Raw genomic sequence first — 24,681 nt, forward strand, 5'->3', positions numbered from 1 at the left:
AAGACCTACAAGATCATCAAATCCAACCTTTGACCAGACACCACCTTGTCAACTAGACCATGGCACTAAGTGCCATGTCCAGTCATTGCTTGAAGATCTCCAGAGATGGTGACTCCACCACCTCTCTGGGCAGCCTGTTCCAATGCCTGACAACCCCTACTGTGAAGAAATTCTTCCTGATGTCCAACCTGAACCTCCCCTGGTGTAACTTGAGAATATGTCCTCTTGTCCTATCACTTGTTGCCTGGGAGAAGAGACTGACCCCCACCTCAGTACACCCTCCTTTCAGGTGGTTGTAGAGAGTGATGAGGTCTCCCCTGAACCTCCTTTTCTCCAGGCCAAACAAGCCCAGCTCCCTCAGCCACTGCTCACAGGACATGTACTCCAGACCCTTCACCAGCCAGTATCAATAATAAGCCACTATCAATCAGATAATGTGTTCTCTCAGGTGTTTGTTAAACAACTTCTCCATAAATGTCATTTAAACTTTGTTTCTGTTAAAGTTTTGCTGAAATCTCATGATGGTGGGGACTGGACTTCATGAGTGAGGCCGTAGCAGAAGTGTGTCTCTATCTACATTAACTTCACCATCAAAGCTGAGCACATGTATGCTGTGATTTTGAAAGCACTGCTCAGAGTTTTAAGACATCAAGTTGTGGCACTAAACTTGAGGCTTTGGATTTGATTCCATTCTTGCAGCAGTATATGAATTGAAAACTGTGTTACAGTGGTGTAATACTGATTTTACAGCTAGCCACACCGAGATTTACTTTTGGAATGTTAACTTACTGCTGCCATGCACATATACTTTACAAAATATTATTATGCCCTGGATAAGCCCACTATCTCACTATTTCAGGAAAGCTAGAACTTTAACATCTTTTTGTGGTAATACAGAATGACATTACTGAAGACTGCTCAGCAACATACAGTATCTCCACCCATGCTCTTATTTGCACAGCAAATACCACGTTTTTGGAACACACACACTCCAACTTAAAAAAGCAGGACTATGTTTGATATGACATGTAAGAGTCATATCAATTTTTATTTTTACTCTCTGTAAAATTGAATTCTAAAAATTATAAGATAGGTAATTGCAAGCAGTCTGTTAAGAGAACAGTGAGGATAGGTGTGTGATTTCAGTAGTGCGCTGAGATTATAGTAGCTGTATAGTGTTATACAGCTGAGAACGGTGCTACTTAGTATGATAATAAGGTACACTGAGTTTTTGTACTGGCCTTTTGCCCCCAGTTTTGCTTCATATTCTGGTAAATGTTGACAGTCATACCTGCAGGTTGATGACTACTATATCACTGTCAGAAAATATTTTCCCATAATTCCAAGTCACAGAATCACAGAATTGTTCAGGTTGGAAGGGACCTCTCAAGATCTGAGCAAGGATCTGCTCCTCAGACTGAGGAGTAAGAAGGAAATGCATAGCCAGTGGAAGCAGGGACAGATGACCTGGGAAGAGTACAGGGATAGGATTTGATGTGTAGGGATGGGATCAGGAAGGCTAAGGTGCAGATGGAACCGGACTTGACAAGGGATGTGAAAAATGCTTCACTGAGAAATGATTCAAACTTTGAACCAAGCTATGGAACAGGAAGAGTGGACTTTCCTTTCTCCGGTGTGTATGCCTGCAATTTGAAACTTGACTTCAGGCAACTTGGAAGTGCTCTGTTGAATACAGGTTGAGTAGGGGTTGAGTAGATTAAACTAGAAAATATTTCTTCATTACCAATTGTCCTTGCCTAAGTCAGTGGGTGTGATAGGTATGGCTTGGGAATAGACTAAGTAAACTCATGCAGTTAAACATAATGTAGTTGACATTTTTGGAGCTCTTTTGTTCATTTGTTAAAATGAACTTTTAAGTGAACTGGAAGTATCTGTGAACTACATACAATATGTGTCATTCATCCGTTGCTTCACTGTATACCTTCCAATGAATTAAGCAACAGTATCTGACAGGCACATTTCCTTTTTCTGATATGTTCTGTCTTCCATGTATTTAATCTGGGCATTTAACAAATGCAAATGAGGTTAATACTATGTTGACTATTGCTGAAACTTCTTGAACTTCTCATCTCTATTGTCCTCAATTAGTTGTTAGGACTCCTAATGTTCATGTTTAATTGGTTTACTTTATGTTGGGGGATTGGTGTAGTAAATACTGCAAATGGAGACTTCTAATGTGCAGAGCCACTCCTGTTACTGACCACAAGGAAGAGTGGAAAGGAAACTTTTTCCAGTTTCAAGATTCTTAATTTGTTTTGTCTCCATCCTGTTATTGGGCTATTTGAAATTCTGCTTAATTTTTACTAGATATAAATACTTAGTTCTATGTTTTCAGTTACAAAATAGTCTATGGAAGTTGTAAAAATAACACAGCAGAATATAACTAAAAAATATAACATTTCCTCTAAAAATTCTCATTTTTTTATGACCTAAACCACTGTATATTAGAATTTAATGCATTGTATTGCAGAACTTTCCTTGCTACACCTAACTGTCTTTGGAACCAAGTAGCCTGGCACTTGAATTTCCTTGTGTTTGCATAATATACAAAGCTTCTGAACAAATAAATAAAATTGAAGACAAATAATTAATAACAGGCTTGTAAGAAAATATCTCTTATTTAACCTGTAGCACTTTTACTCAGATGCTCAGTAAATGGGAAATTGAAAATAAACCTGCAAGAGAAAGGCAGGCAGAAACTACAAACGTGTTTTAGTGAGGAGCTATTGCAGCTGCTCACAGAAGTACAGTTTAAAAGAACCCCGACCTCTCTTTGGGTATAATTTATAGCAATTTAAATCTATCAAGTTGTATTGTAATTTTCTGTGCATGAGTGACAACTAATGCAGGCACAGAATTGCATATATTTTTCTAATGAAACAACACTTTTTGCAATATATAGCTTTTATTTTCAGTGACTGTTCAAATAATAATTTCATAAGTTATCTTTTATTACAACAGACAGATTAAGTGCAGTGTTTATGGTGTTTGTGAAAAATAAGAATCTGTGGGACTCGATTTAGTGTTTAGCTGCATCTGTCTATCTATGTATCTATGTATCTATCTATCTATCTATCTATGTATCTATCTATCTATCTATCTATCTATCTCAGATTATGTTTTCTTTTAGAATAGATTTCTTTTTTAGATGCCCCTGTCCAACACAAGAATTTTTCTCTGCTAAAGGAGATTTTGCAACAATTGCAAAGTTCTCTCTGGAATCTGAAAAAAAGAAAATCATTCCTTTTCATGTCACAATCACTTGATTAGTACATCCAGCTACTGTATCTGAACAAGTTGTAGGTGTTAGGCTCCTGATCTGAATCACTTTATAGGGAAGGAGAGGGTAATTTATATCTTCAAAGGGGATCTAGGGGAAACAAGCTCCCTGATTTAGTTATCCACTTTTTTTCAGGTAATGTTGGAGTAGAGTAAGTCCAGCAACTTATAGAAAGTATAGAGAGTTTTAGCAGATTTTAGGTTTAAGATTCTGGTTTATAGCAGTTTGTTTCTTCTAAATGCAGAGTGTATCAGGACTTTTGTGTTAGACACATGTGAACTAATTGACTTGCAGGTGTCCTTGGATTTTGAAAGTTAAGCACCTATTTTCTGTCTAAGATTTGTTGAAAGCCATAAAGCTTTTCTGTGAATCTGTGTCTAAATCTGATATATTTTTGGATCCTGTCATCTGATGTGGGAGTGGATTTCGATAATTTTTAAGAGCTGTTCTCCCCTTGCCTGGTTTTGTAATTCTGACTTTCGTGTGGATTGTGTCAATCTGGTTGTCTGATTTTAAAGAAAGCTTTTGTAGCTACATCTGTCTTTCATCCCTGTAGCCACTGAGAGCTCCTTATATTATATAGAAGGATATTTTAAAAACATGTATTTTAAAATATTTTTCCATATATGTTATATCAAATTATTACATAGGGCTTTTTAGGGATTATCTGTGGGTTGTGCCAACTCAGTTTTAATCCTTTAATTGTCTTTAGCTGTCCAGTTGTTTTCCTTCTCTCTGTAATACTATCACAAACTGTTCTGATCTTGGACCTGGAATAAAAATTAACAGAAGAATCCTTATGAAATAGTAGTGGTCTTGTATTACAAAACTGACTTTATTCTTACTATAAATTAATTCGTCTATTAACTTGTTTTATGAATAAGCATATACACATGATATATTCTTACTGGTAAATTCTGCTGTCATTCAATTGCTGTTAATACATGTACCCCAGAAGGCTGTAGTTCACCATTACTTTCAACTTCTTTCACATTATATAAAGTATGAAAGAATACTTCTGACTGATATACAAGCCAGATTTCTCACTTTTTTATTTTGGCCTTTGGAATCTCATTCCTACTTTTATTTATGTAGTAGGATTATATAGTTTGCACATTTAAATGGCACGGTAGTGTTCTACCTTCTGTTTTTCATTCTTTACTTTTCGTGTGTTGTCTAAAGCCACAGTTGCAAAGCAAAATTTGCCAAAGAGGACAGTCGACAGCTAGCAGAAGGGGTGAACAAAATGTACTTTGGATGAACACAACATTGTTCATTCTGATTTCTGCTTATGATGGCTGGCATTTGAAGACACAGTTGAAATTTTTTATAGTACAAACAAAGGTATGCATTTTACATGTTTTATCAATACTAATTTCAAATATTTTTGAGATATAGATACTTATCAATAATGCTTTTTGTTAAATAAGAGATTTAGAATCCTAGCTTAAGTACACTGTGGATATGTTTGTGACAAATGAGCAATTCATATCAGAGATATTTATACCTTTCCAAGAAAGCTGATGTTCCTGAGATGCCACCAGAACCTTGCAAGGCACTTGCTAGAATCCATGACTGCAGCCTTCATTCTGCGTGATGTTAGAAAGTACATGTCTACCTACTGTTAGGCTGATTGAGATTGTTACTGCCAACAGCCTCTGTTGGTACTTGGTTTCATCCAATAAAATGAATGAAACCAAGTCTCGATGATCTGTTCATGTTGAATCTTGGATGTGCGTTTCTACATAGGGCGGGACTGGCAATCTGGGCAGTAGTTAAATAATCTGTTCTGGTGGTTTGTGATGCTTTTTATGTTTTTGCAGTTCTTGCAAGACAAGGAACTGATTCCAAAATAAACTTTACAAGATTTCACAAGTAGCAAACCTTAACTGCAATTGCAAATTACATAGCAGTTTGTATTACCTTACTTAGATACAAGAATTCATGGACTGTTTTTTTAATGAATGCATGATATTAAGCTTCTAGAATTTTGACTCTTTGGTCGTGAATGAGCACTATTCTGTAAATCTGAACATTTTAGAATGTTATTTTCAGATTCTAAGTTACCAAATCAGATCCTGTTAGTGCATGAACTGTTAACAGTGGGCGCTGGCAGAATCTCATAATCGTGCAATACTTCTGCTGTGTAATGCTGTTTATGAGGCTCTTTTCTAGTTCTTTTCATCTGAACTATATTTTTCTTTGCCTAAGAGGTTAAGAAATTGAAAATGAACTGATAGCAATTATAAATAGCTTCAGGCTTCTTGATAAAATTAATGTTCTGGAGCTGGTGTGCAATGAGATCATTCACAAATCAGTATATTGCCTGTTTTTTGTATTTTGAAGTTTATTTTCCATTTTATATCAGTAATATAATCCAGGCATTTCACTCCAAAACAGTACTTCTTGGGTGGTAAAACTCAATAGGTATTTAGTCTCATGGCTTATAAAGCTACCAAAGGCAAATTATAATTGTCTTGAAATACAATGCTTGTCATAACTTATTACAGTTTATGTATTATCTATTGTGTAAATAAAGTATTGGTTCCCTTAAACACATACTAAAGTTGAAGCAGAAAGTAACATCATAGTGGCCAACAGTACAGAACTGTAGTGTCCTTGGCAGCTTTCTCAGAACATTATCAGTTAAGCACATTAAGGGATTTCTTCTATTAACTGATTTGGCTTTACAGCTCCTGCTATTTACTGACAGCAGAATATGAATTTGGTTGCCAGATATTTATATATTAGCGGAAAAAAAAGTTTCACATAGTGAATGGTTTGGCACTGGGATAAGTTGCCCAGGGAGGTGCTGGAGTCACTGTCTCTGGAAGTGTTCAAGATGTGTCTGGATGTGACCCTTGGGAATATGGTTTAGGGATGGTTATGGTGGTGCTCGGTTGACAGTTGAACTTGATGGTCTTGAAGGTCCCTTCCAACCTTGATGATTCTGTGATTTATTTACTCAACATGATGATAGTTGCAGAACCAAGGATTTGTATGCAATGCTCTTTAAATCCATTACTTCCCTAAATGCATCCCAGTGATGTGGAGAGAATCTAGAAATGTTTTGGGAAATATGATTTTTGGCATAATTATAATTTATTTTATAAATAGCTCTGAATTTTAAAATATATTATTTCTGATATTTAGGTTGATGTTTAGAGAGAAAAAAAATCTCCTAGTTAATAATTGTAAATGTCGTTGCAAAATTATAATGCCCCAAACGGATGTTTGTTACCATCTTATACAATGGCATTTTTATTTTTGAGTTTGTTTGAACAAATTAATTCTAGTGTATATTCATAAAGCTTTGAGACTTGTCATAAAGAAATACACAAAAATTATAATTGACACTTCAAATTTCCATCCTACTTTTAGAACCCTATAAGATGTATTGGAATTGTTTGAAAAAAAAAAATAAAAGGAAAAATAAGTCACGTAATTTACTATCAGTCGGAATAATACACTTGGCATATATATGCATTACCGCTATGAAAGATTTCAGTAGTGAGTTTGGACCTAATGACTCTATATAAGAGCAAGATCTGTGTCTTGAAAGTGTATATTTTGAAACTCTTTGCTTGTATTGTCCAGGATATTGCTAAAGAGAGCAAAGATTTGAAAAAAATCTCAAAAATTTCAGGGGAGTGGAAGACAGGAAGTTTTTTCCTGCCACATGTTTTTATAACACTGTCTAGTTTATATACAGTATAAAAATATGTGCTGCATCTTCAATGTTATAAGAAGTGTAAGTTCACTGAGGCATGAATACAAGAATATTTTTTCAGATGAAGGGTAGGCTAAACAATTCAGGAAATCCTTTCTGCTAGTGTCTGATCTGGTTAAACGAAAGGATATGTAGAAACCAGTGGGAAATAATCAAAAAGCGGTAACTAAGAAAGGATTTTTAAGTCCCATCTTTGGACTGGACTAAGTTCACAGACAGTCTCAAGCACAAGAAAGCTTGTGTTTTGTTAATGGACCTTGAAGAGAACGTGTAGCTTTTGGATTTGTTTGACTGGGAGAATGGAATCTCACTTTGAGCATATAAAAGGGTATTAAGCAGTAAAAGTTAATGCAAAAGTTCTTAATAGGTAAGGTTCAAGTAAATAATGGAAAGTTAATCTCAGTAGTTATTGTGAAGGGGACATTGCGACTGAGGACAACTGGGAGTGTCAAGAGACGAGGCTGTGGCACGTCTGTACTGCTGCAGACATAGTTCTGCTGACTGAATAGGCAGCAGATTTATGGAATTTGAGCATGCCGGGTAAAAGCTGAGGCCAAGAGCAGGCGCAAGGGAATACAGTTTGTTGAAGACAAAAGAGATATTGAGTCAAGAGAGGAATCAGTGGAAATGGAGTTTGAGATTACTTCTTTTGTCCAGAGGAAACTTTTAAAACATGCCCGTGAAAAGCCAAACCACATATTCATCTAATCAATACAGGCTGAGGAGATGAACAATGTGAAATCAGGGCCCATGTAAAAAGATACATGCAGTTCTAAATGCAACTGTGAACTTGGAAGCAAATACTGAAGCTGGAAGGAAAAAAAAAAAGTGAGCCAAAGGCAGAGAAAGAGCAAAAGTTGTGCTTTCTAGTTGAAGCACCAGATTAGTTCTTAACTAACCCCTAACTTATTTGAGCAGCTGAACTAACTTTTAATTGTGGATGAATCTTGAACAGAGTTAACTTCCTTTTCTTTTTAGCCAAGCAAATCTGTGACGTAACAACTGCAGGCTCTGATAGCTGGGCTCACATGGTGGGTGCTGGGATTCATATCTGTGCCATCCAGTGTTCTCACTGGAGTAACTGACCATTTCATGGGAGTTATTTCCTTGGTAGCTCTGAATATCAAGACCTGAACCCCACAAAATTAAGCTAGTTCATTTCCTTTAAACATAAATGTTCTTATTATAATACAGTTTCTAGAAAAAAAAATATTGACTTTTTAAAACCAGTTTAAAATTCCTCTCCAGTCTTATGTTCAAGATCTCTAATGGTTAGCTGCTGTCAAATTTTTGCTATAAGATTGAAGGTTTAGTGTTCTGTTTGCTTTCATTTTTGACTGTTGTATTCAGAAAATGTCAATATTTTTGTTAAACTGTCTAAATTATTCTTGAGTATGTTTTAAATATAGTTCACAATTAGCATATTTTAAAATACTTTAGAGATTCTGCAAGTGATTTATACGAGTATCAATATCCAATATCATGGTTCTTGTATCACTTATAAATATTTTCATCAGCAATTTAGATGAATATTCAGCTTTTATAGGGAAAGCTGAAAAACAAAACAATTTCATATGCAGACAGTCTATAAGACACTAATATCACCTCTTTACCTTACTGTTTTGGAAGAATGGCTGTCCCCTTTCTTATGAAAAGTACTAGTGCCATCCATGACCATGGAAATAGCACTGGTCACTTGTTCTCAGCCCACGGATTTCAATTAGCTTTGGATGACCCAAATTTAAAAGCGAGGAGTAAGTGATGTGGCAAACTCTTATGCATCATGTTTAGTCATGCCCTTGGAAACTGCCATAAGTTTTTTCTTAATCAAATGCCTATTACAAGAAGGTACTAGGGAGAATCAAACTTATCTTTGCAACCAGCTATAGACATATTTAAAGTTGCAAGTATGCACAAGATGGTTTTAGGATGTTTTGAAAGGAAACTTTGGTAACAACTTAATTGGAAGTGTTAAAGGCTGTAAAACATAGATTCTTCTGTTATGCAACTCCAGATACAACATACCTGAAGAATAGGCTTAACACTGAATGCTAATCTCATAAAAATAGGTGTGTTCATAGTTAAAAAATCTTTCACCTGCTTTATTTTTAATAAAATGTCTTAATTATAGAGTGCAATTAATCCATCTGCTAATGCAAGACTCATTCCTTTATTTTTTTTTATTCTATCTCTTTCTATTTATCTTTAAAGCTTTCAAATAGCCTTTCTTCTAAGAGCACTTTTTATGTTATTTTACGAGAGCTTTATCACTTGGATATATTTTTATTTTGAGTGCCTTTGTTTGTATATAGACAGGCTATTGTGTTATGTGATTTGGTCTGATACTTGTTGGCAGAAAGAAAGAGAAGCCTGTCTTGGCAAACCCTGATTTTATTTAAGAGAACATCTGTGAACTCTATCTTTGTGGTGTAGCTGGACCCTCATAGCCTAAGAGAAAACTAGATTCTAAAAGCAAGCACATCTGTCCCCTTACAACTATAAAGATTATACGTTTTGAGTTTAAGGATAAGGATTTATTGGTGAACCCTGAGGAATGGTACTAACTGCTTTATCTGTTTACTCTCATTTTGCTACAAGGCAAGTTACATGCTCTCTTCTGCCTTCCTATCACTGGGCTTATATTCAAAGGATTCTTTTGAAACTGGCTATTTACCCTCCAGCTATGCCATAGTTTGATCAGTAGCTAGTGGCAGGAGAGATTCCTCCATTGGATTTAACAGTGGAGGGATGATCAGGTGGGGGGTCAGACTCAGAACAGCCATCACAGCATAAGCATTAAGGCTGGAAAAGATTTTCAAGGTCATCAAGTCCAACCTTTGAGGGAATACCACCATGCCCACTAAACCATGTCACAAAGTGACACGTCTACTCAGTTTTTGAACACTTCCAGAGAGGCTGAATCCCCCACTTCCCTGGGTAGCCTGTTCCAATACTTAACCACTGTTTCAGTGAAGAAACTTTTCCTAATATCCAACCTGTACCTCCCTTGGTGCAACTTGAGGCCATTTCCCCTTGTCCTATTGCTGGTTGCCTGGAAGAAGAGGCTGATCCCCACCTTGCTGCAACCTCTTTTCAGGTAGCTGTAGAGAGCAAATGGTGTTACTGCCGTCCACACTTCCGTGGGAAAGTATGGTGTGCCATTCCTCTTGGCCACTCAGAGAAAAATGAGCTCTTTGCCACAGTGGTTTCCTAGTGTGTTTTTGTGATAATTCTCTGCCCCATCTGTTGGATTAGATGCAGACTGTTTGGGGCTGCTTTCTGAACCCACCACCTCTGCTCACACTAGATTTTAAGACTCATCTTTCCTCTAGGATTAATTTTTCAAAATTTATGTGCTCCCACCATTGCTTAGCTGAAAACTTTAACAAGGATAGATGCTCTGTTTGCACTGGCTTTAGGCTATGGATGAAGGAGGACAAAGAAATAAAGAATAGAGAAATTGAGAGTTTGAATCAAGATTTTTAGAAATTATTATTATTTCCTCCTACATGCTGGATAGGCATTCATTTCATGTCCTAGAGTGTTGCTAAGATATACTGTCAACTCTTAAGTGAGTAGGTAAACATTGTGTAGGCAGCATGCCTGAAAGAAAACAATAGAGGGAGACAAATGCAGGTCCTCCATTCCCAGCAATTTTGAATGCATTTGAGTGTATTTGAGTGTACCTGTGCTTAGAGCTCCTTTGCTCATGGAATTATTCATGCTTGCAAGAAATGCAAGTTCCTTTCCTGCTTATTACATTAGCTGTGTGAAGACTGCTTTGGAGCAGGGAAAAAGTCCGTGATTTGTGCAAAAGAAAGTTAAGATCAGTCTGAATTACTGCAAAATTAATGTATGAAAATGTCATATTGGTGTGAGAGACAAAGGGAATGAACCTTATTAGTAACTTCCGTTGTAACTTGTTTTACCCCTGCTGACTCTTCTCTTACTCTCCAAGGAGAGATGTCACCTCATGTCATTGCAACTTTTTTCTGGACACTTCTTCATCAGTCTGGAGCTTTTTTATTTTTTTGTTAAAATAGACTGTCTTGGCTTTACAGAAAAATCTTGAATTTTAAGGAATTTATATTTTTTACCTTCCAATAGGCTGTAGACCCTCAGCTGTATACAGGAAAAGAAATCAGAGATGGGACATAAACTATGCCTAAACATCACACAGATGCATGCAGTCAAAGAAGTAGAATTTGAGTAATGAGATGAAAACTGTAGGATGGACATTCAATTTTAAATTTTAAGGTGTAATTCAAAGATGTTTTCATGTTTCAGTGTGTAATGTCATGTTTAAGTTTTTGTTTTATTCTGCAATCAGTCCCTCCTCACAGAATGATGAGATGATACAACTTGAGGTCCACTTTGCATACACCTATCTAGATTCAATTAGGAGTATGGAAATCAGTGATATCAAATGCCTAACAATGAGCTTCTGGACAGCCACTCCTCTCACTGTGTCTCACTGCCTGAAACATATTTGAGTTACTTTAAAGCTGCTTTTGAAATTTTGAGAGCAGTTTAAAACCGGTTACATATTAGCTCTTCTGTATCAAAATGCAGAGTTTAAAATTGAAAATAACCAGGCTTATAATGCTGTCATTACTTCGGTTTGTATTTCTGTAACCAAGATTGGAATGTGGCCTTTACCCCACTGAACTGATATTATTGTCTTAAAAGTTTGGAAGCCACAAGACTGGATGTGAACAATAGCCCAGCACATGTGTACACACACATACTCTGTCCCTCAGAATCTCTCGGGTTTTGTTTACTTCTTTCCCCGAAGGAGAAGTTTTAATTTTGTTTTTTAGTAGGTTATACAGTTTTTCCTCTGAACCATCTCAAATAAATTATTTGTAGTAAAGAGGAATCTTTCCAATCAATTAGTTACGGCAGCCGTGTGCTTGTATTTCGGATTATTCATAGTCTGTAGGAGTTGTATAATGAAGATTTTAATGACTGAACATTGGCATGTGTCCATTTTAATGAATGGACACATGCCTCTTCTTATTTTGGAGAACTGGATGCCTTATGAATAATATTCCATAAGATGTTAGCACATATAGGAGGGAAGAAAAATGTGTTTCAGACTGGAAGAAAGGAAAAAATGCTCACATTTCCTCTGCACTGGTTTTTAGCATCCCCCAGGAGATTCAAATGCATCACTCATTCTTTCCAAAGACCTTACCATTTTGTTACAGTCACTAATTAAAAGTTGCCCAGTCTTCCTATATAACACTGATAGTCACAGTCACAAACTCTGTCACAAGCTATATGAAACTGGTGCAGCACATTTGTATGCAAAGTTCTGTAACTTGTGATAGCTAAAGCATTTCATGTCTTGTACTGCGTGTTAGCAGCTTAGATGATTGAGAAGTGCTGTGTTCATTTTTTTCTTGAAAAGTGCCACAACCAACCTTTGTTGTCAATATAATATGATATGAAAAGGAAAAACCTGTAATATCAAAATATACTGTATTAAATGTACCATAAAATATGTACTTTTCTGCTCATGCTAGAAATTTATATGAAGAAGTGCTATATTATTTTCTCTGTGCCCATTAGGTAGGTTTTGTAAATTTTTTGTAATTTTTTAAAACAATTTTGTGATTACAGTGATGACCTCAGATCTCACTGGGTAGAACTGTCCTACATGGTTCTTTGAAGATTTTTAAAATTATTTATTTTACCTGCAGTATATGACACAATTTGCTTATCAGATAGCGCATTTATATAATCTCACATGATCTTTAGCAATGGCGTATCTTTTTGTATTTTGAGAATTGAGATAGTTACATACTTAAACTTTTAACTCTGTGGTTTCTTCTAATTTGCTCCCCCATCATTTCTCTCTGTCTTCCCTTCATACAGATTTTTACATTCCTTACTTTACTGCCAACTAGGGCTAAAACACCAGTCGTGGATTGAAACGGAGCTTGAAAGTGCTCCATTTCTCAGTTTGTGATAGGAGAAAACCAGGTGAACTGTGCTGAACTGCTTTTGTTCTGCTGCTAGCCCCATGTGTCAAACGCATTCATACAGATCTGTAGCTGCTCCATCTTTGCTCAGTGCCTGGTGTACTGCAACAGTCTGTAAATGATTTGCATGATTGGGGTGTTACGTTTTTTGGGAGGCCAGCACAGCTTAACCCATTTTTTATGCATGTGTGTGTGTGGTAGGCCTGCTGTGTATTCCTGGCCAGCTGCAAAACTTAACGCTGCAGCCCATCAAAGTATAGACTCTCACAGTGGAACAGGCAGCAGAGAACCCACCACACACTGAGGGAAATGCTATTATATCTTCCTCGTGAAGGGAAGTGGTGGGGCAGGCACTGATCTCTTCTCTCTGATGACCAGTGACAGGACCCAAGGGAATGGTATGAAGCTGTGTCGGGGGAGGTTTAGGTTGGATATTAGGAAAAGGCTCTTCACCCAGAGGGTGGTTGAGCATTGGAACAAGCTCCCCAGGGAAGTGGTCACAGCACCAAGCCTGACAGAGTTCAAGAAGTGTTTGGACAATGCTCTCAAGCAGAGGGTGTGATTCTTAGGGCTGTTCTGTACAGGGCCAGGAGTTGGACTTTGATGATCCTAGCGGGTCCCTTCCAACTCAGGATATTCTATAATTGCATGATTCTATACGCTGCTGCTGCATGGAAGGCTTAAATCCCACTCCCACTTAAATTTATTAGTGCCTACTACAGACTAATCTCAGATTTTCAGCACTTTGTAATGCAAGTTGTCAGAGGAGAAAGCAAGCCTCCTGTGCCTCAGCAGCATTTCAGTTTTCCTATATTGATAGTAAGAAGCATTTTTTCCTTATCCCTAAAGACTCTTTTGGTATTTTTTTACAAGGTTAGCAGAGTGATACCTGATAGAGCCTGTAGGTAGCACACTAACAAATATTAACATGGGTACACTTCATATTATAGACTTATTTGGTAACATACTGTACTAAGAGACCACCTCTAAGAAACCTCAAACACATAATATACTTTTGCACATCTGTTAAATGGCTGATTTCTGCCAGGACTTTTGTATCAGACCCATACAGGTGGCAGAACTTGCTGCTAGCTTAAGCATTAGGTAGCTTTTTGAGCAACTTAGAAAGATGGTTGACAGCCATTGTGCTGTCACTGCTGGCACACTCACTCTTGCCAAGAGCTTCCATCAGATAGTGGTAGGTGCTGAATGAAAACTCTTGCTTAAGCTGCAATGACTGAATGTGCTGAAAGTGTCCTTTATAACAAACTTTTCAGGGAAATGTTTTGGTCCAGGAATTTTTATTGATCATTCAGTGTGATCATGCTAACAGTGTTTGTTATAAAATAAAAAAAAAAAAAGACTTGGAGAAGACAAAACCAAGGAAATATAAAGTCTAGGTCTGCAGAAGATGCAGACATTGGCCCCAAGCTCATGTCTGCAAGGTGTCTGCACTAGTATCTAGACTGGAGTCTCGTCATCCTTCTGTTTTAGTGCAATGTGTGTAGAATAAGTACTCTTCCACAGGCTTTTTAACCCCAGGCCAGAAACAGTATGAGCTGGGGATGGATTAAACCCCTCATACTGAGAAGGGAACTGAACCCTGGTCACCTACATGCTGCAGAACATGTAGATAATGGAGCTGTTTTAAACCTGGTGATTGAGTGTAAATCTGTTTATTCTATTCATACTAGGGAAAGAAATCTTAAATTTGAGTTTTTGTATGCTAGTTTGTGCTGTTTTGTTGGAGTTTTTTTAACAAAAGAGCAATGTTTACCTTCCATTTTAAATCTGTGAATCATAGGTGAAAAGTTAAAAGCAAAAGCACTAGAGATAGAATTCTCACAGCCTCGAGAAGATTTGAAATATTTGTCTGATCTCAGTGTATCCACACAGTCATTTTAAATGTTGATGGCTCTCTGTTCTTAGGACAAACTATACGTATGGTCAATAGTATAGGAGAGAGAGAGACGCTACAGTATCATGAATTTAGGCACAGTTTATTCAGGTTTGGGTTGATTAGCATGGATGTATGACTGTTTAATTGCAGGGAAGTAACTCAGATCTATCAGAGTTCATTAATTAAGAGGTCTGCTAGGCTACATTAGCACAGTGACAGGTTGGTTCTAGTGCCACTCATCTTCTTTCTCAATCCTCATTGCATCTTCAGTATCTAGATTTCAAAATTATTTCTATTTTGAGGAGTATCTACTAATAAAGAATTGATTGCATTTTCTTAGTTCAGCAAGGAAGCATGGCTATGCGTACAGAGGTTCACTTATGAACCTGCTCAAGTAATTTTGAACCCAGCTACCTATCTGAACTCAAATGCTGCCTTAATTACTTATCTATTACTTGAAAGGAAACCTAAAAATATTCAGAGAAATAGTTTTCTTATCTTTTAGAATGATCTGCATAGCTATCTTCTTATTGAGATAAATTGCTGCATTGATATTATGTATGAGATGTCACTTATCAATAGATGCTTTGGCACATGGATTAAAAAATGTGATGTGGAAGCATTTTAAGAAGAAAGGAGACTTCAGATTAATTTGTACTATTACAGAAATGGAGGTTGCTTTAATATGTAGATGCATGCCACTACTTATCTTGAGTGGGAAAAAATGCTTCTTCATGAATCTACCAGTGAATTACTCATTGTGAGATTAAACAACAATCCATGTTAGATAACTGACTGCTGGTGGTGGAAGAACCTCAGACTCTCTTCAGATCAACTGTTTGATTGAAAAGTATCAATTGAAGAAGAAAATTTCAAGTATTGAAGTTTTTGAGGCTAGATTATCTACTCAGTTTCTCTTAAGTGCAGATAAAACACTCAGTATGTGACATCAGGCAACTTTTTGAGGGACCTGGTATAGCCTTAGTATAAACTGCAGCATTCCGTGGAGTTTTAAATTAACAGCAGCTCCTCTGGTACTGCCAACACAGCCTTTTGCAAAATGCTTGCCAGAACAGAGACTATTTCAGCGCTTTTCTCTTCTACCCATCATGCCCTGATGGTGTACTTGATGTACACCCATGCCCACACTATGAAAAGGAGCAGTGGGCATGAGTTCCTTCTGCTGGTTCCAGCCTTTTTCCATAGAGTGGCAGGAATGTGCAGTACAGCACAAGTGCTGTCTTCCACTATCTCTCCTCTGTTTTGGTGGGAAAGGTCTCCACAGAGTAGTTATTTTTTTTTTTTTTTTTAATGACTGTGCTTATGTGTTAGCTACATGGAATTTGTGCCTCATTCTGGGGGGCACTCTTTGACTGTTGTTCTATGTATTCTTGATGCATTTGGGTAGGGAGAGAATGGCTCAGCTGTCACTTCCCAGTGATACTTAGGCTACATCCATACTGGTAAGTAAAACAGGCCAGGGATGGTTCTCTTGTCCTGGGGCTAAAAGGCACAGCATGCCTTGTCTCCATACGGCGAAGTTCTCATTTCCCAAAAGAGGGTGGCCTCATTCAGCCTGCTCCTTGGGGGCAATCTCCGGCCTGTGCTGTCCCCTGAACCATGCCCAGCCATTGTCTGGAAACATGTTAGCTGTCAGGAGCCAAAACTGTGCCAAGGAGCAAGCTTACAATGGAACAGCAAGGGCAGGAGCATGCTGGCATGCTGGTGCATGCCCTGGCCATCTTTCCATTCCTGGTACAAACGTAACCATACTCATATTGATATTCCCTAAGTTTAGCAGCATCTTTAAATCCTGTTTTCGGGTTTTCTGTCAGCCATATAATCAGGACTAGCATTACAATTCTATTAATTTTTAAAAACAATATTAAATGGAAAGTCAAATAATATTGCAGCAAAACAGAGCACAAATGATGGAACACAGCAGTTTTATTCCTTTGGCAGGATGCAGGACAAGACAGAGGTAATAGCTACAGAGTCTTCCTTTTTTTTTTTTTGACCTAAAAAGGGTAGGTGTGTTTTTCAAGCTCTTCTTAAACTGAACTAGTACATATGTAAATTGAAATGCATGTATATGAAGTTCCAGCTGGGAAAAAAACCCAAATCCTAAACAGATTGAAGCGAGAAAATGAATAGTTAGGGGAATGTCAGTAAGTATTCAGATATCCTCACAGTTTCTTAAATAAATGCACATTTGTAAAATATCAGATTGCATATTCCAAAGACAGCTTTAACTCTGTCCCTGCATCCATTCCCAGTCTTAGTCTGCAGACCAGAGAACCCCTACAGACAGAATGCTACATCAAATAAATTCTGAGGTACAGCCATCACACAATATGGTTAAGCTGGAATATTTTTGCTGTTTAATAATAGACAAAGTGGATATTTTATTTTGGAATCAAAGTGCTGTTATGTGGATTTATGGTTTATAAGGTTGGCGGTGTTTCTGAGTACTTTCTTTTCCAAAGTACATAAATATAAAGTGGTAAAAAATTTGGTTTTAGCTTATAAATGTAGTTAATAATCTGTTCAAACAATAAAAAATTCTATTTATTAATGGCCAAGAAATGTTAGGGGGACTTGGTTTTTCTTCTTACAGGAGGATCATTTAAATCAACTGGATGAAATGAATAGACAGTGAATATCACAATGGTTTGGGGGGATCACGTGGAACTTCAGTTATTAATCCATTAAAGCCATTACTGCCTCCAAGTTTTATTTAAAAGTCAGGATCTCTTTTAAGGATTTCATTAATGAGGAAGAGAACCATTTGTGTTTGATCCATCCAGTGTATGCATGGATGTGCACTCATGGACTGGCTGAGGGACCTTCTCTGCGTGGGTTCGCAGCGCTGAGCAGTGGGTAGGCCGTGACATGCAAAAGCTCTCATGGACTTTGCATTGATTGTCCTGTTCTGACATCCTGGTTTTTATTGTGCTTACAATATATGCAAACACGTCAGGCAATTAGACATGTGAAGACCTGGTTCTGCTTCATTATTTGACTTCCCGCAACTAATAATGAGATTTTTGAAAGATTTAGTGCTATGCTATTGAGTATAAAAGAAGATTGGTGGCCTGTGCAATGGAGTTAGGTGTGGTAGATTAACTTTGTCCTGGCATCTGTATAGAAGCCTCTCTGTAGGTATTATCAGCTGTAATTGGCACTGTTGCCAGAAATAACATTGCAGTATCAAAAACGTGGGTGTTTTAAGGGTGTAGCTGGGGGATTTGAAGTGTTCGCTTGTTTGTTTAAATTAATAAAGACCCACAAGATTCTTTTCCGTTCCTGGGTTATTGTTGAATTCTGTAATTTTAATTCTTTTCAATATTATTTATAAAGTCTGCTGGTGTCCAAATTACATATAAGTACTTAAGAAAAAGCTAAGTATCGTGGCAGCACATTGAAAATATCCACTTATGGGCACAGTAATGGCCTAAAATGAAATCAAGTCCTAGCAGGTGGTAATGACTAGAAATGATCAGCAAAAGTTTTAAATTATGCCCAGGCAATGACTGTTGGATACTACAGTAATGATTCATAGCATGAAAGTGAGTTTTTGTTCTCAGAAAGGTACAGGATATACCATGATTTGAAATTCCTGGAGGAGTCCAGTGCATTGTGTTATTTACTACCTCTTTCCAGTAAAACTGTGGCTGTGAGAGTAAAGCAAGTTAGAGTAAGCACATACTTGACCTCTGTGGGACTGATTTCTCCTGCACTCAGAGGCTGGCTGGTAGGCCCAAGTGCTGGATACTTTTCAATGAATGGGTGACCCTGAGGTCAGAATGGGTTACCAGGAAGGAGCAACAGCATAAATCTAAGATTAGTAACCCCTATGCTAAATACTTTAAAGGATCTCCCTGCTGAAATTCTCAGGGAGAATTTAATGACACAAGGTGAGAATTTAATGCTTCACAAGGTCATTAAACCATCAACTGTAACTGTACTAAGAATTAAGAATATATTTTCCATTACATTTGTTATCTTAAATATGAGAATGTATATTCCCCTAAAGAAAAACACTTCTGGTTATTTCCAAAAACCACACTTAACGGGATCAATCCTGCACAAGGGTCGGTAGGTTTCCTGAGGAGCATTAATATGAGCATTAATAATCAGATTATTGGAAGTGAAGTAATTGTAAAATTTGAAGTTTTAAGTTGTGCTGCTTACTTTTTGTGTTTCTGTTTTTTGAACTAATTGCAATTCAGCAGTCAATTTCAAGGTGCTTTATAGACCTGCATGCAGGTTTCTGTATGCATTACTCTGCCACATTGCCTGTGTTACAAATATTACTCATAATTTTTTGCACATCTTTCCTTCAGAACATGAAAATTAGCACTAAAGCCTTAGGTTTGGCTTTAGAAAAGGCTTTTTTCAGTCTAAAGGAATCTTATGGTGTCACATTCAATCTCTCCTGTGAAAGTTAAATTTCTTTCTCTTGCTTCCTTTTATGTTCAAAAACTTAAATAATTTATTGCTGCAATGGAATGTGTACTGAATCCAGTAACCAACAGAGGATGTGGAAAGATTTATTGGGAGAAACATTAAGAGCATTCCTGGCCAGGTGTATTTTATTTCTTTCTTGTGAAATGGAAAAAAAAAATATACACCTCCAGCCAACTTCAGATATGGCTGGAAGCCCATTTGGAAAACAGTGTCTGTAATTGTGAAGTGCTTCTCAAGACAAACTGAGCAAAATATTACGAGGGGCACATAGAGATTTGGCATTGCTGAATAGCAAGAAATGTGTTGTTCGATCTTGAAAGCGACTGCAGTGTTTGCTGTCTGAGTGGGTGCGAACACATGACTTCCGCTCTCCTCGTGCATTATACAGCAGTTTATAGCCATGGGAAATGAGGGAATAAAAGTCCTACCGAACCCTCGGTCCATGACAAAAGATCCTGAAGGAGCAGGACCTAAGTACAATTCCTCACTCCTTGCTTGGCTGATAGGAGGTGCTACTCAGTGAACTGCAATATACAGATGTGGTGAACATTTTTATCCTACCACAATTTTTTAGAACTCTAATAAATAATTTTACTTCCTATTAGAATATATAACATGAATTTGTGGAGCGTAATCTTTTGTAGAGTTACAAATTGTAACAGCTTACTTATTTGATGATTTTTAGGACAAAATGCTAGTTGAATACAAACATCTTTTTTTTTTCAGGAATTGTAAAAGAATCAGTTATAAACTGGCTATTTTTGATTCTATCCGGTTACCTCTCTGGCATGTTTCCTGTAATTTACATAAATCACAAAGTTAATACAAGTATTAACATAGAATCATAGAGTAGTTTGGTTTGGAAGTGTCCTTTAAAGGTTACTTATCTACTCCAGTCCTGCTGCAGTGAGCAAGGACATCTTCAACTAGATCAGATTGCTCAGAGCCCAGTCCAACCCAACCTTGAATGTTTCAAGGAGTGAGGCATCCACCACCTCTCTGGGAAACCTGCTCCAGTGTTTCACCACCCTGTCATAAAAACTTTCTTCTCTATATCTAGTCTGAATTGACCCTCTTTTATTTTAAAACCATTACCCCTTGTCCTGTTGCTACAGGCTCTACTAAAAGATCTGATTCCATCTTTCTCGTAGGTCCCCTTTAAGTAATGAAAAGCTGCAGTGAGGTCACCTCCAGAGCCTTCTCTTCTCCAGGTGCAACAACTCCAACTCTCAGCCTGTCTTCGTAGAAGAGGTGCTCCAGCCCTCTTATGATTTTTGTGGTCCTTCTTTGGACCTGCTTCCACATAGGGAGTGTTCCAGGGACACCCTTCCCCTTTTGGTTTTTCCTTCCACTTCAGTTTCTTAATCTCCAGCTCCCCTCTGTGCTAGCTGAATAGGTAGGTCCCTTCAGCAGTTTCCCTATTCTGTACAAATTGTGGAAACAGTTTCTTCTTTCTCCATTAATCTGAGTTTCTTAAATGTTCTCTGCAAATTCTTCCTTCATGCAGTGTCTGAATAAAAAAAGAGGGGAAAAGATACAGATTCAAACTGCTCCATCCTTCTACCCTGGGCAGGAAGCTGTATCTGCATCCCATTTTACATTCTCGTACTCAGGACCCTCATGATGAGTTTCCTTGATCTGTCTGTTCCACCGTGTACCAGTCCTTACTGTCAAAACCTATTGCATCCAGTTTTCTCCATCATGGCTATGGAGCATAGCTCTTGATTTCTCTTTGTAGCTCCCTTTCTGTATTTATAAATTCTAGGTTCTCCCTACCCTAGAGTTTTATAGACCTTTCTTTTTCTCTGTTGCTTCACAGAAATTGTTCCCTCCTATTTCTCTCTCCAGGGATGTCTCTGTGCCTGGCTACGTATTGCTATTTTCCCAGTGTGCAAATGGAAATGTTAGTGGTAGGAAGAGGCCAACTTTTTATATCCAATACAGCTAAAACTACTTGGTGATTAGACAAAAGACTCTTTCAAATGTGAGCTGGAGTGCTCAGTTAGAAGCACAGAATCAATGTCTCAGTTTATTACTGTTTCCTGTATTGGTTTCTATACTTGCCTATCAAAACCAGACTACTTTTTGAAGTTATCTCATACAGAGATCAATTTAAACCAGTGAAGTCCCAGTGCTTAAATGCCTTTGCGTTAATAAGTTTGTAGATTACAGATGGGATTCAGTAAGTACTTACAGTTGCAGGTCTTTAGCTAAGATACTCAATTAAATCTGCCATTTTTTTCCATGTTTTCAAACCCAACATTTTTACTGCTTTTTAGATTTTAAAAATCAGTTAGGAAGCAAGTGGTCTCTGGATAGATGGCATTAATTCTAGTAGTTTTGCATCATGGAGATTGGAGAAAATGGTTATTACTAAGAAACTGTGCTTCCTTAAAATACAAGTTTTAGAAGTTCTTATAATAAGTACAAATAAATGGTTTTATTTGTTTCAACAGTCATATGGTAATTTGGCATACGTGAAAATTGATTTTAAATATTTACTTTTCCTACTTTTGTAAACCTATTGTTTTCCTTTCTCTCCCCCTTTTTTTTTCCAGGACCCTTCACTTCTTCAGGAGACAGTAAATTCTGCTGCTGCTCTTATCATGGCATTAATAAAGGACAGAAACCCGGAGCTGATTGGCCAGCTGTTGGTAGCATAAGACCATAAATCATGTGTAGCTTTTGGAAACCTTTGTTTTTGTCATCTATTCACCGAAGGTCTTAAGTCATTTTACTCTTTGATTAAAACTATGGATTTATGCCATTTACTATTAAGGTCCTTTAACAGCATATTTTTGATACTTAAAATGCAAGTCTGATATTATGTATAAAGTGTAATAGGAAATACAAATAATTCTGAGATACACTGGGTACATACTGTGAGGAATGATACTGAAATGTTTTTTAAGGTACTGATCATTTAAAAAGGTGCACACAGGACACCAAAGCATTCATGCAGAATTGTCTTTAAACATGTGTGTGTGTTGTACTCTAGGATTGCATGACTTAAATTTTATTTAAGATAAATTAATCCTAAAGCACAGCTTATCTACTTTATATGAAATTGTTTAAAAATTGCTGCTGTAATACCTATCAGTGAATGCAGAGTTCATTGTAGAGTGTAGCCTTCCTGACATCAAAAGAAACACATATTGCAAGAAGTGTGGGAAGGGTCAGGTCCCCATCTTCTGTGAAATGAAGGTAACCTCAAATCAAAGAAAAGACAACAAGGTGCTAAACCCCAGTTTTCCAGATGCAGTATGCTCTGGCTGTAGCCTTTTGGTGCTACGCTTCTTCCAGTGCCCACGTGCCATCATTCAGAACTAGCTCCTGTAGCACCACTGAGTTACTGTAGTGCAAATACTCTGGTTTTGCACATCTGTGTATGTATATGCATGTATGTGTGTGAGAAAAGGGTTAGGACTGAAAAAAATGTTTCACTACCCAATCTATAGGTCATGGAGAAATAGGAAGGTTCTGTTAGCTCAGCTATAAAAATACAATTTTCGTCTCTTGCTGATTAACGTATGTTTGTATTAAATAGTAGTCAAGAGACTAGGCCTTATGAATTCAAATATATGCTCCATGGATAGTCAAGTGTGCACAGTTGGGACAGGAAGATGAAATGGTGAATGATTATTGTGTGGAGTATCTCCAAGTGTCACAACCATTAAGAGCAATACAAGAAGAGTCCCTGAAAACATCTGTCCCTCCCTATGCAGCAGACTCAGGCATTCCATCTCTCCTGCAATTTGTGAAGGGGCTAGGTTAGTGTCTTATGTACCTGCTGTGACTAGAATACAGTCTTGGAGCAGTATTCCCACCAGAAGTGTTCAGTGAGTCCCCGCTTCAATCTGTCCTGAGTGAGAGCACTGTCAGTTCAGCAAGTTTCCCTCTAAAAACAGCATTCCTCCGCTTATTCCCACCGTGTTCCACACCCTCTCATGCTCTGCACTTGGTTCCCTTCCTCTTTCCCTTGACATGACTATCTATAACGCTAGTTTAAAACCCTTTTAGAAGCTGATCTTGATCCTAAAACTTCCTTCACTGCATAATAAAATAAAGAGTTTTTAGCTGAGGATTCTGTATCCAAAGCAGATGTTTTCTTCCACACAGAAGTCATGCAAAGACAACTAACAAAGTTCTTGTACATCGTCTGCTTTCTTCTTTGCTTCTTTCTCCTCTCTACTTTGATGAATAATTTGTCCTTTCTGACATTGTACAACATAAACATTCATATTAGCTTTTTGTATGGCTATACAATAGGCATATTTTTTCATTCATGTCTGTTCATATGCAGAGTATGCAAATAAATGAAGAACTAAAGAATGTATTACTGGTATTCATAATTTAACAGGACAGCTTTCACAAATAAGTTTTCTGAATTTGCTTTTACATTAATAAATTTGATGAAGGAATTTGTTTCACAGGCTTTTTTAAAAGACATGATGAAAGATGTCTCTTTGAGCGTATTTTGTGATTCTTTTTTGCTTGAAGACTAAAATACAATGTGATGTGTTTTCCCCAGTTAATAAGCAAGTGAATTTAGAACATCCATAATGTTTTCTAGCCACTTGTGTGTAACATCATTTGCTTAAACAGAACCTTTTATTTTTTAAGGTTGTTTTACTTACATTCTCCTAAAAGGATTTCCATCCAATTAAAAATGATACTGCAATGAATTGCTGTAATGAAAAAATATAGTTGTTTATGGACTTATTTTGAAAAGAAAACAGACAACACACAACAAAAAGTAAATTTTGGGTCATCAAATACACTTAGTACTAATCTTAAAAGGAAGATAATAAGATTAATTGCTAATGTACTGTTAATCATTGCATTATGGATTTTTTAATCTTTAACAATCTTTTCAAATAATCTACAACCACTGAAAAATCTATTTTGCTGGAAGCAAATACACCAACAACAGAACTACTAAAACAGATCATGAAATACTAGAACTGCAGTAAAAAAAAAACAAAGAGAAACTGGACTGTGATTAATGCTATTGTGTATCCAAACCAAATTGAAATGGTCTTTTGGGTGATTGTTAGTACTTACAATGGGAATAAAAATATAAAATGAAATTAAGAAACTGTTTGATTGTTTTTTGTCTGTGCATAGCTTCTCACAAATAGCAGTATACATGAGAAACTTGGCAGCCTTTTGTACAAACATGCTGTTTTGAATTTAACTAGTGAATCAGTCACCACCCATATTGCTTTGAACATTTGGACAGAGATAACAGAGTATAAATAAAAGCTCAGACTCTGCCAGCCTTGCTTACCTT

General features: G+C 37.1%; 1 protein-coding gene across 4 annotated transcripts in view; it reads left to right on the forward strand.

The window, feature by feature from the left end:
- CRPPA (CDP-L-ribitol pyrophosphorylase A) overlaps positions 1-22,815 on the forward strand; it is a 110,411-nt gene extending 87,596 nt beyond the window's left edge. For 3 of the 4 annotated variants that reach the window (XM_032692549.1, XM_032692560.1, XM_032692572.1), the window contains exon 10: positions 21,947-22,815. In XM_032692549.1, coding sequence (XP_032548440.1) covers positions 21,947-22,051 — 105 coding nt within the window. In that variant the 3' untranslated portion in view covers positions 22,052-22,815. The remainder of the gene's footprint in view (positions 1-21,946) is intronic. The other variant, XR_004357919.1, reaches the window with a different exon arrangement.
- The last annotated feature ends 1,866 nt before the right edge of the window (positions 22,816-24,681 follow it).

The sequence above is a fragment of the Chiroxiphia lanceolata genome, chromosome 1 (genome assembly GCF_009829145.1).
Source record: "Chiroxiphia lanceolata isolate bChiLan1 chromosome 1, bChiLan1.pri, whole genome shotgun sequence".
NCBI classification, from domain to species: domain Eukaryota; kingdom Metazoa; phylum Chordata; class Aves; order Passeriformes; family Pipridae; genus Chiroxiphia; species Chiroxiphia lanceolata.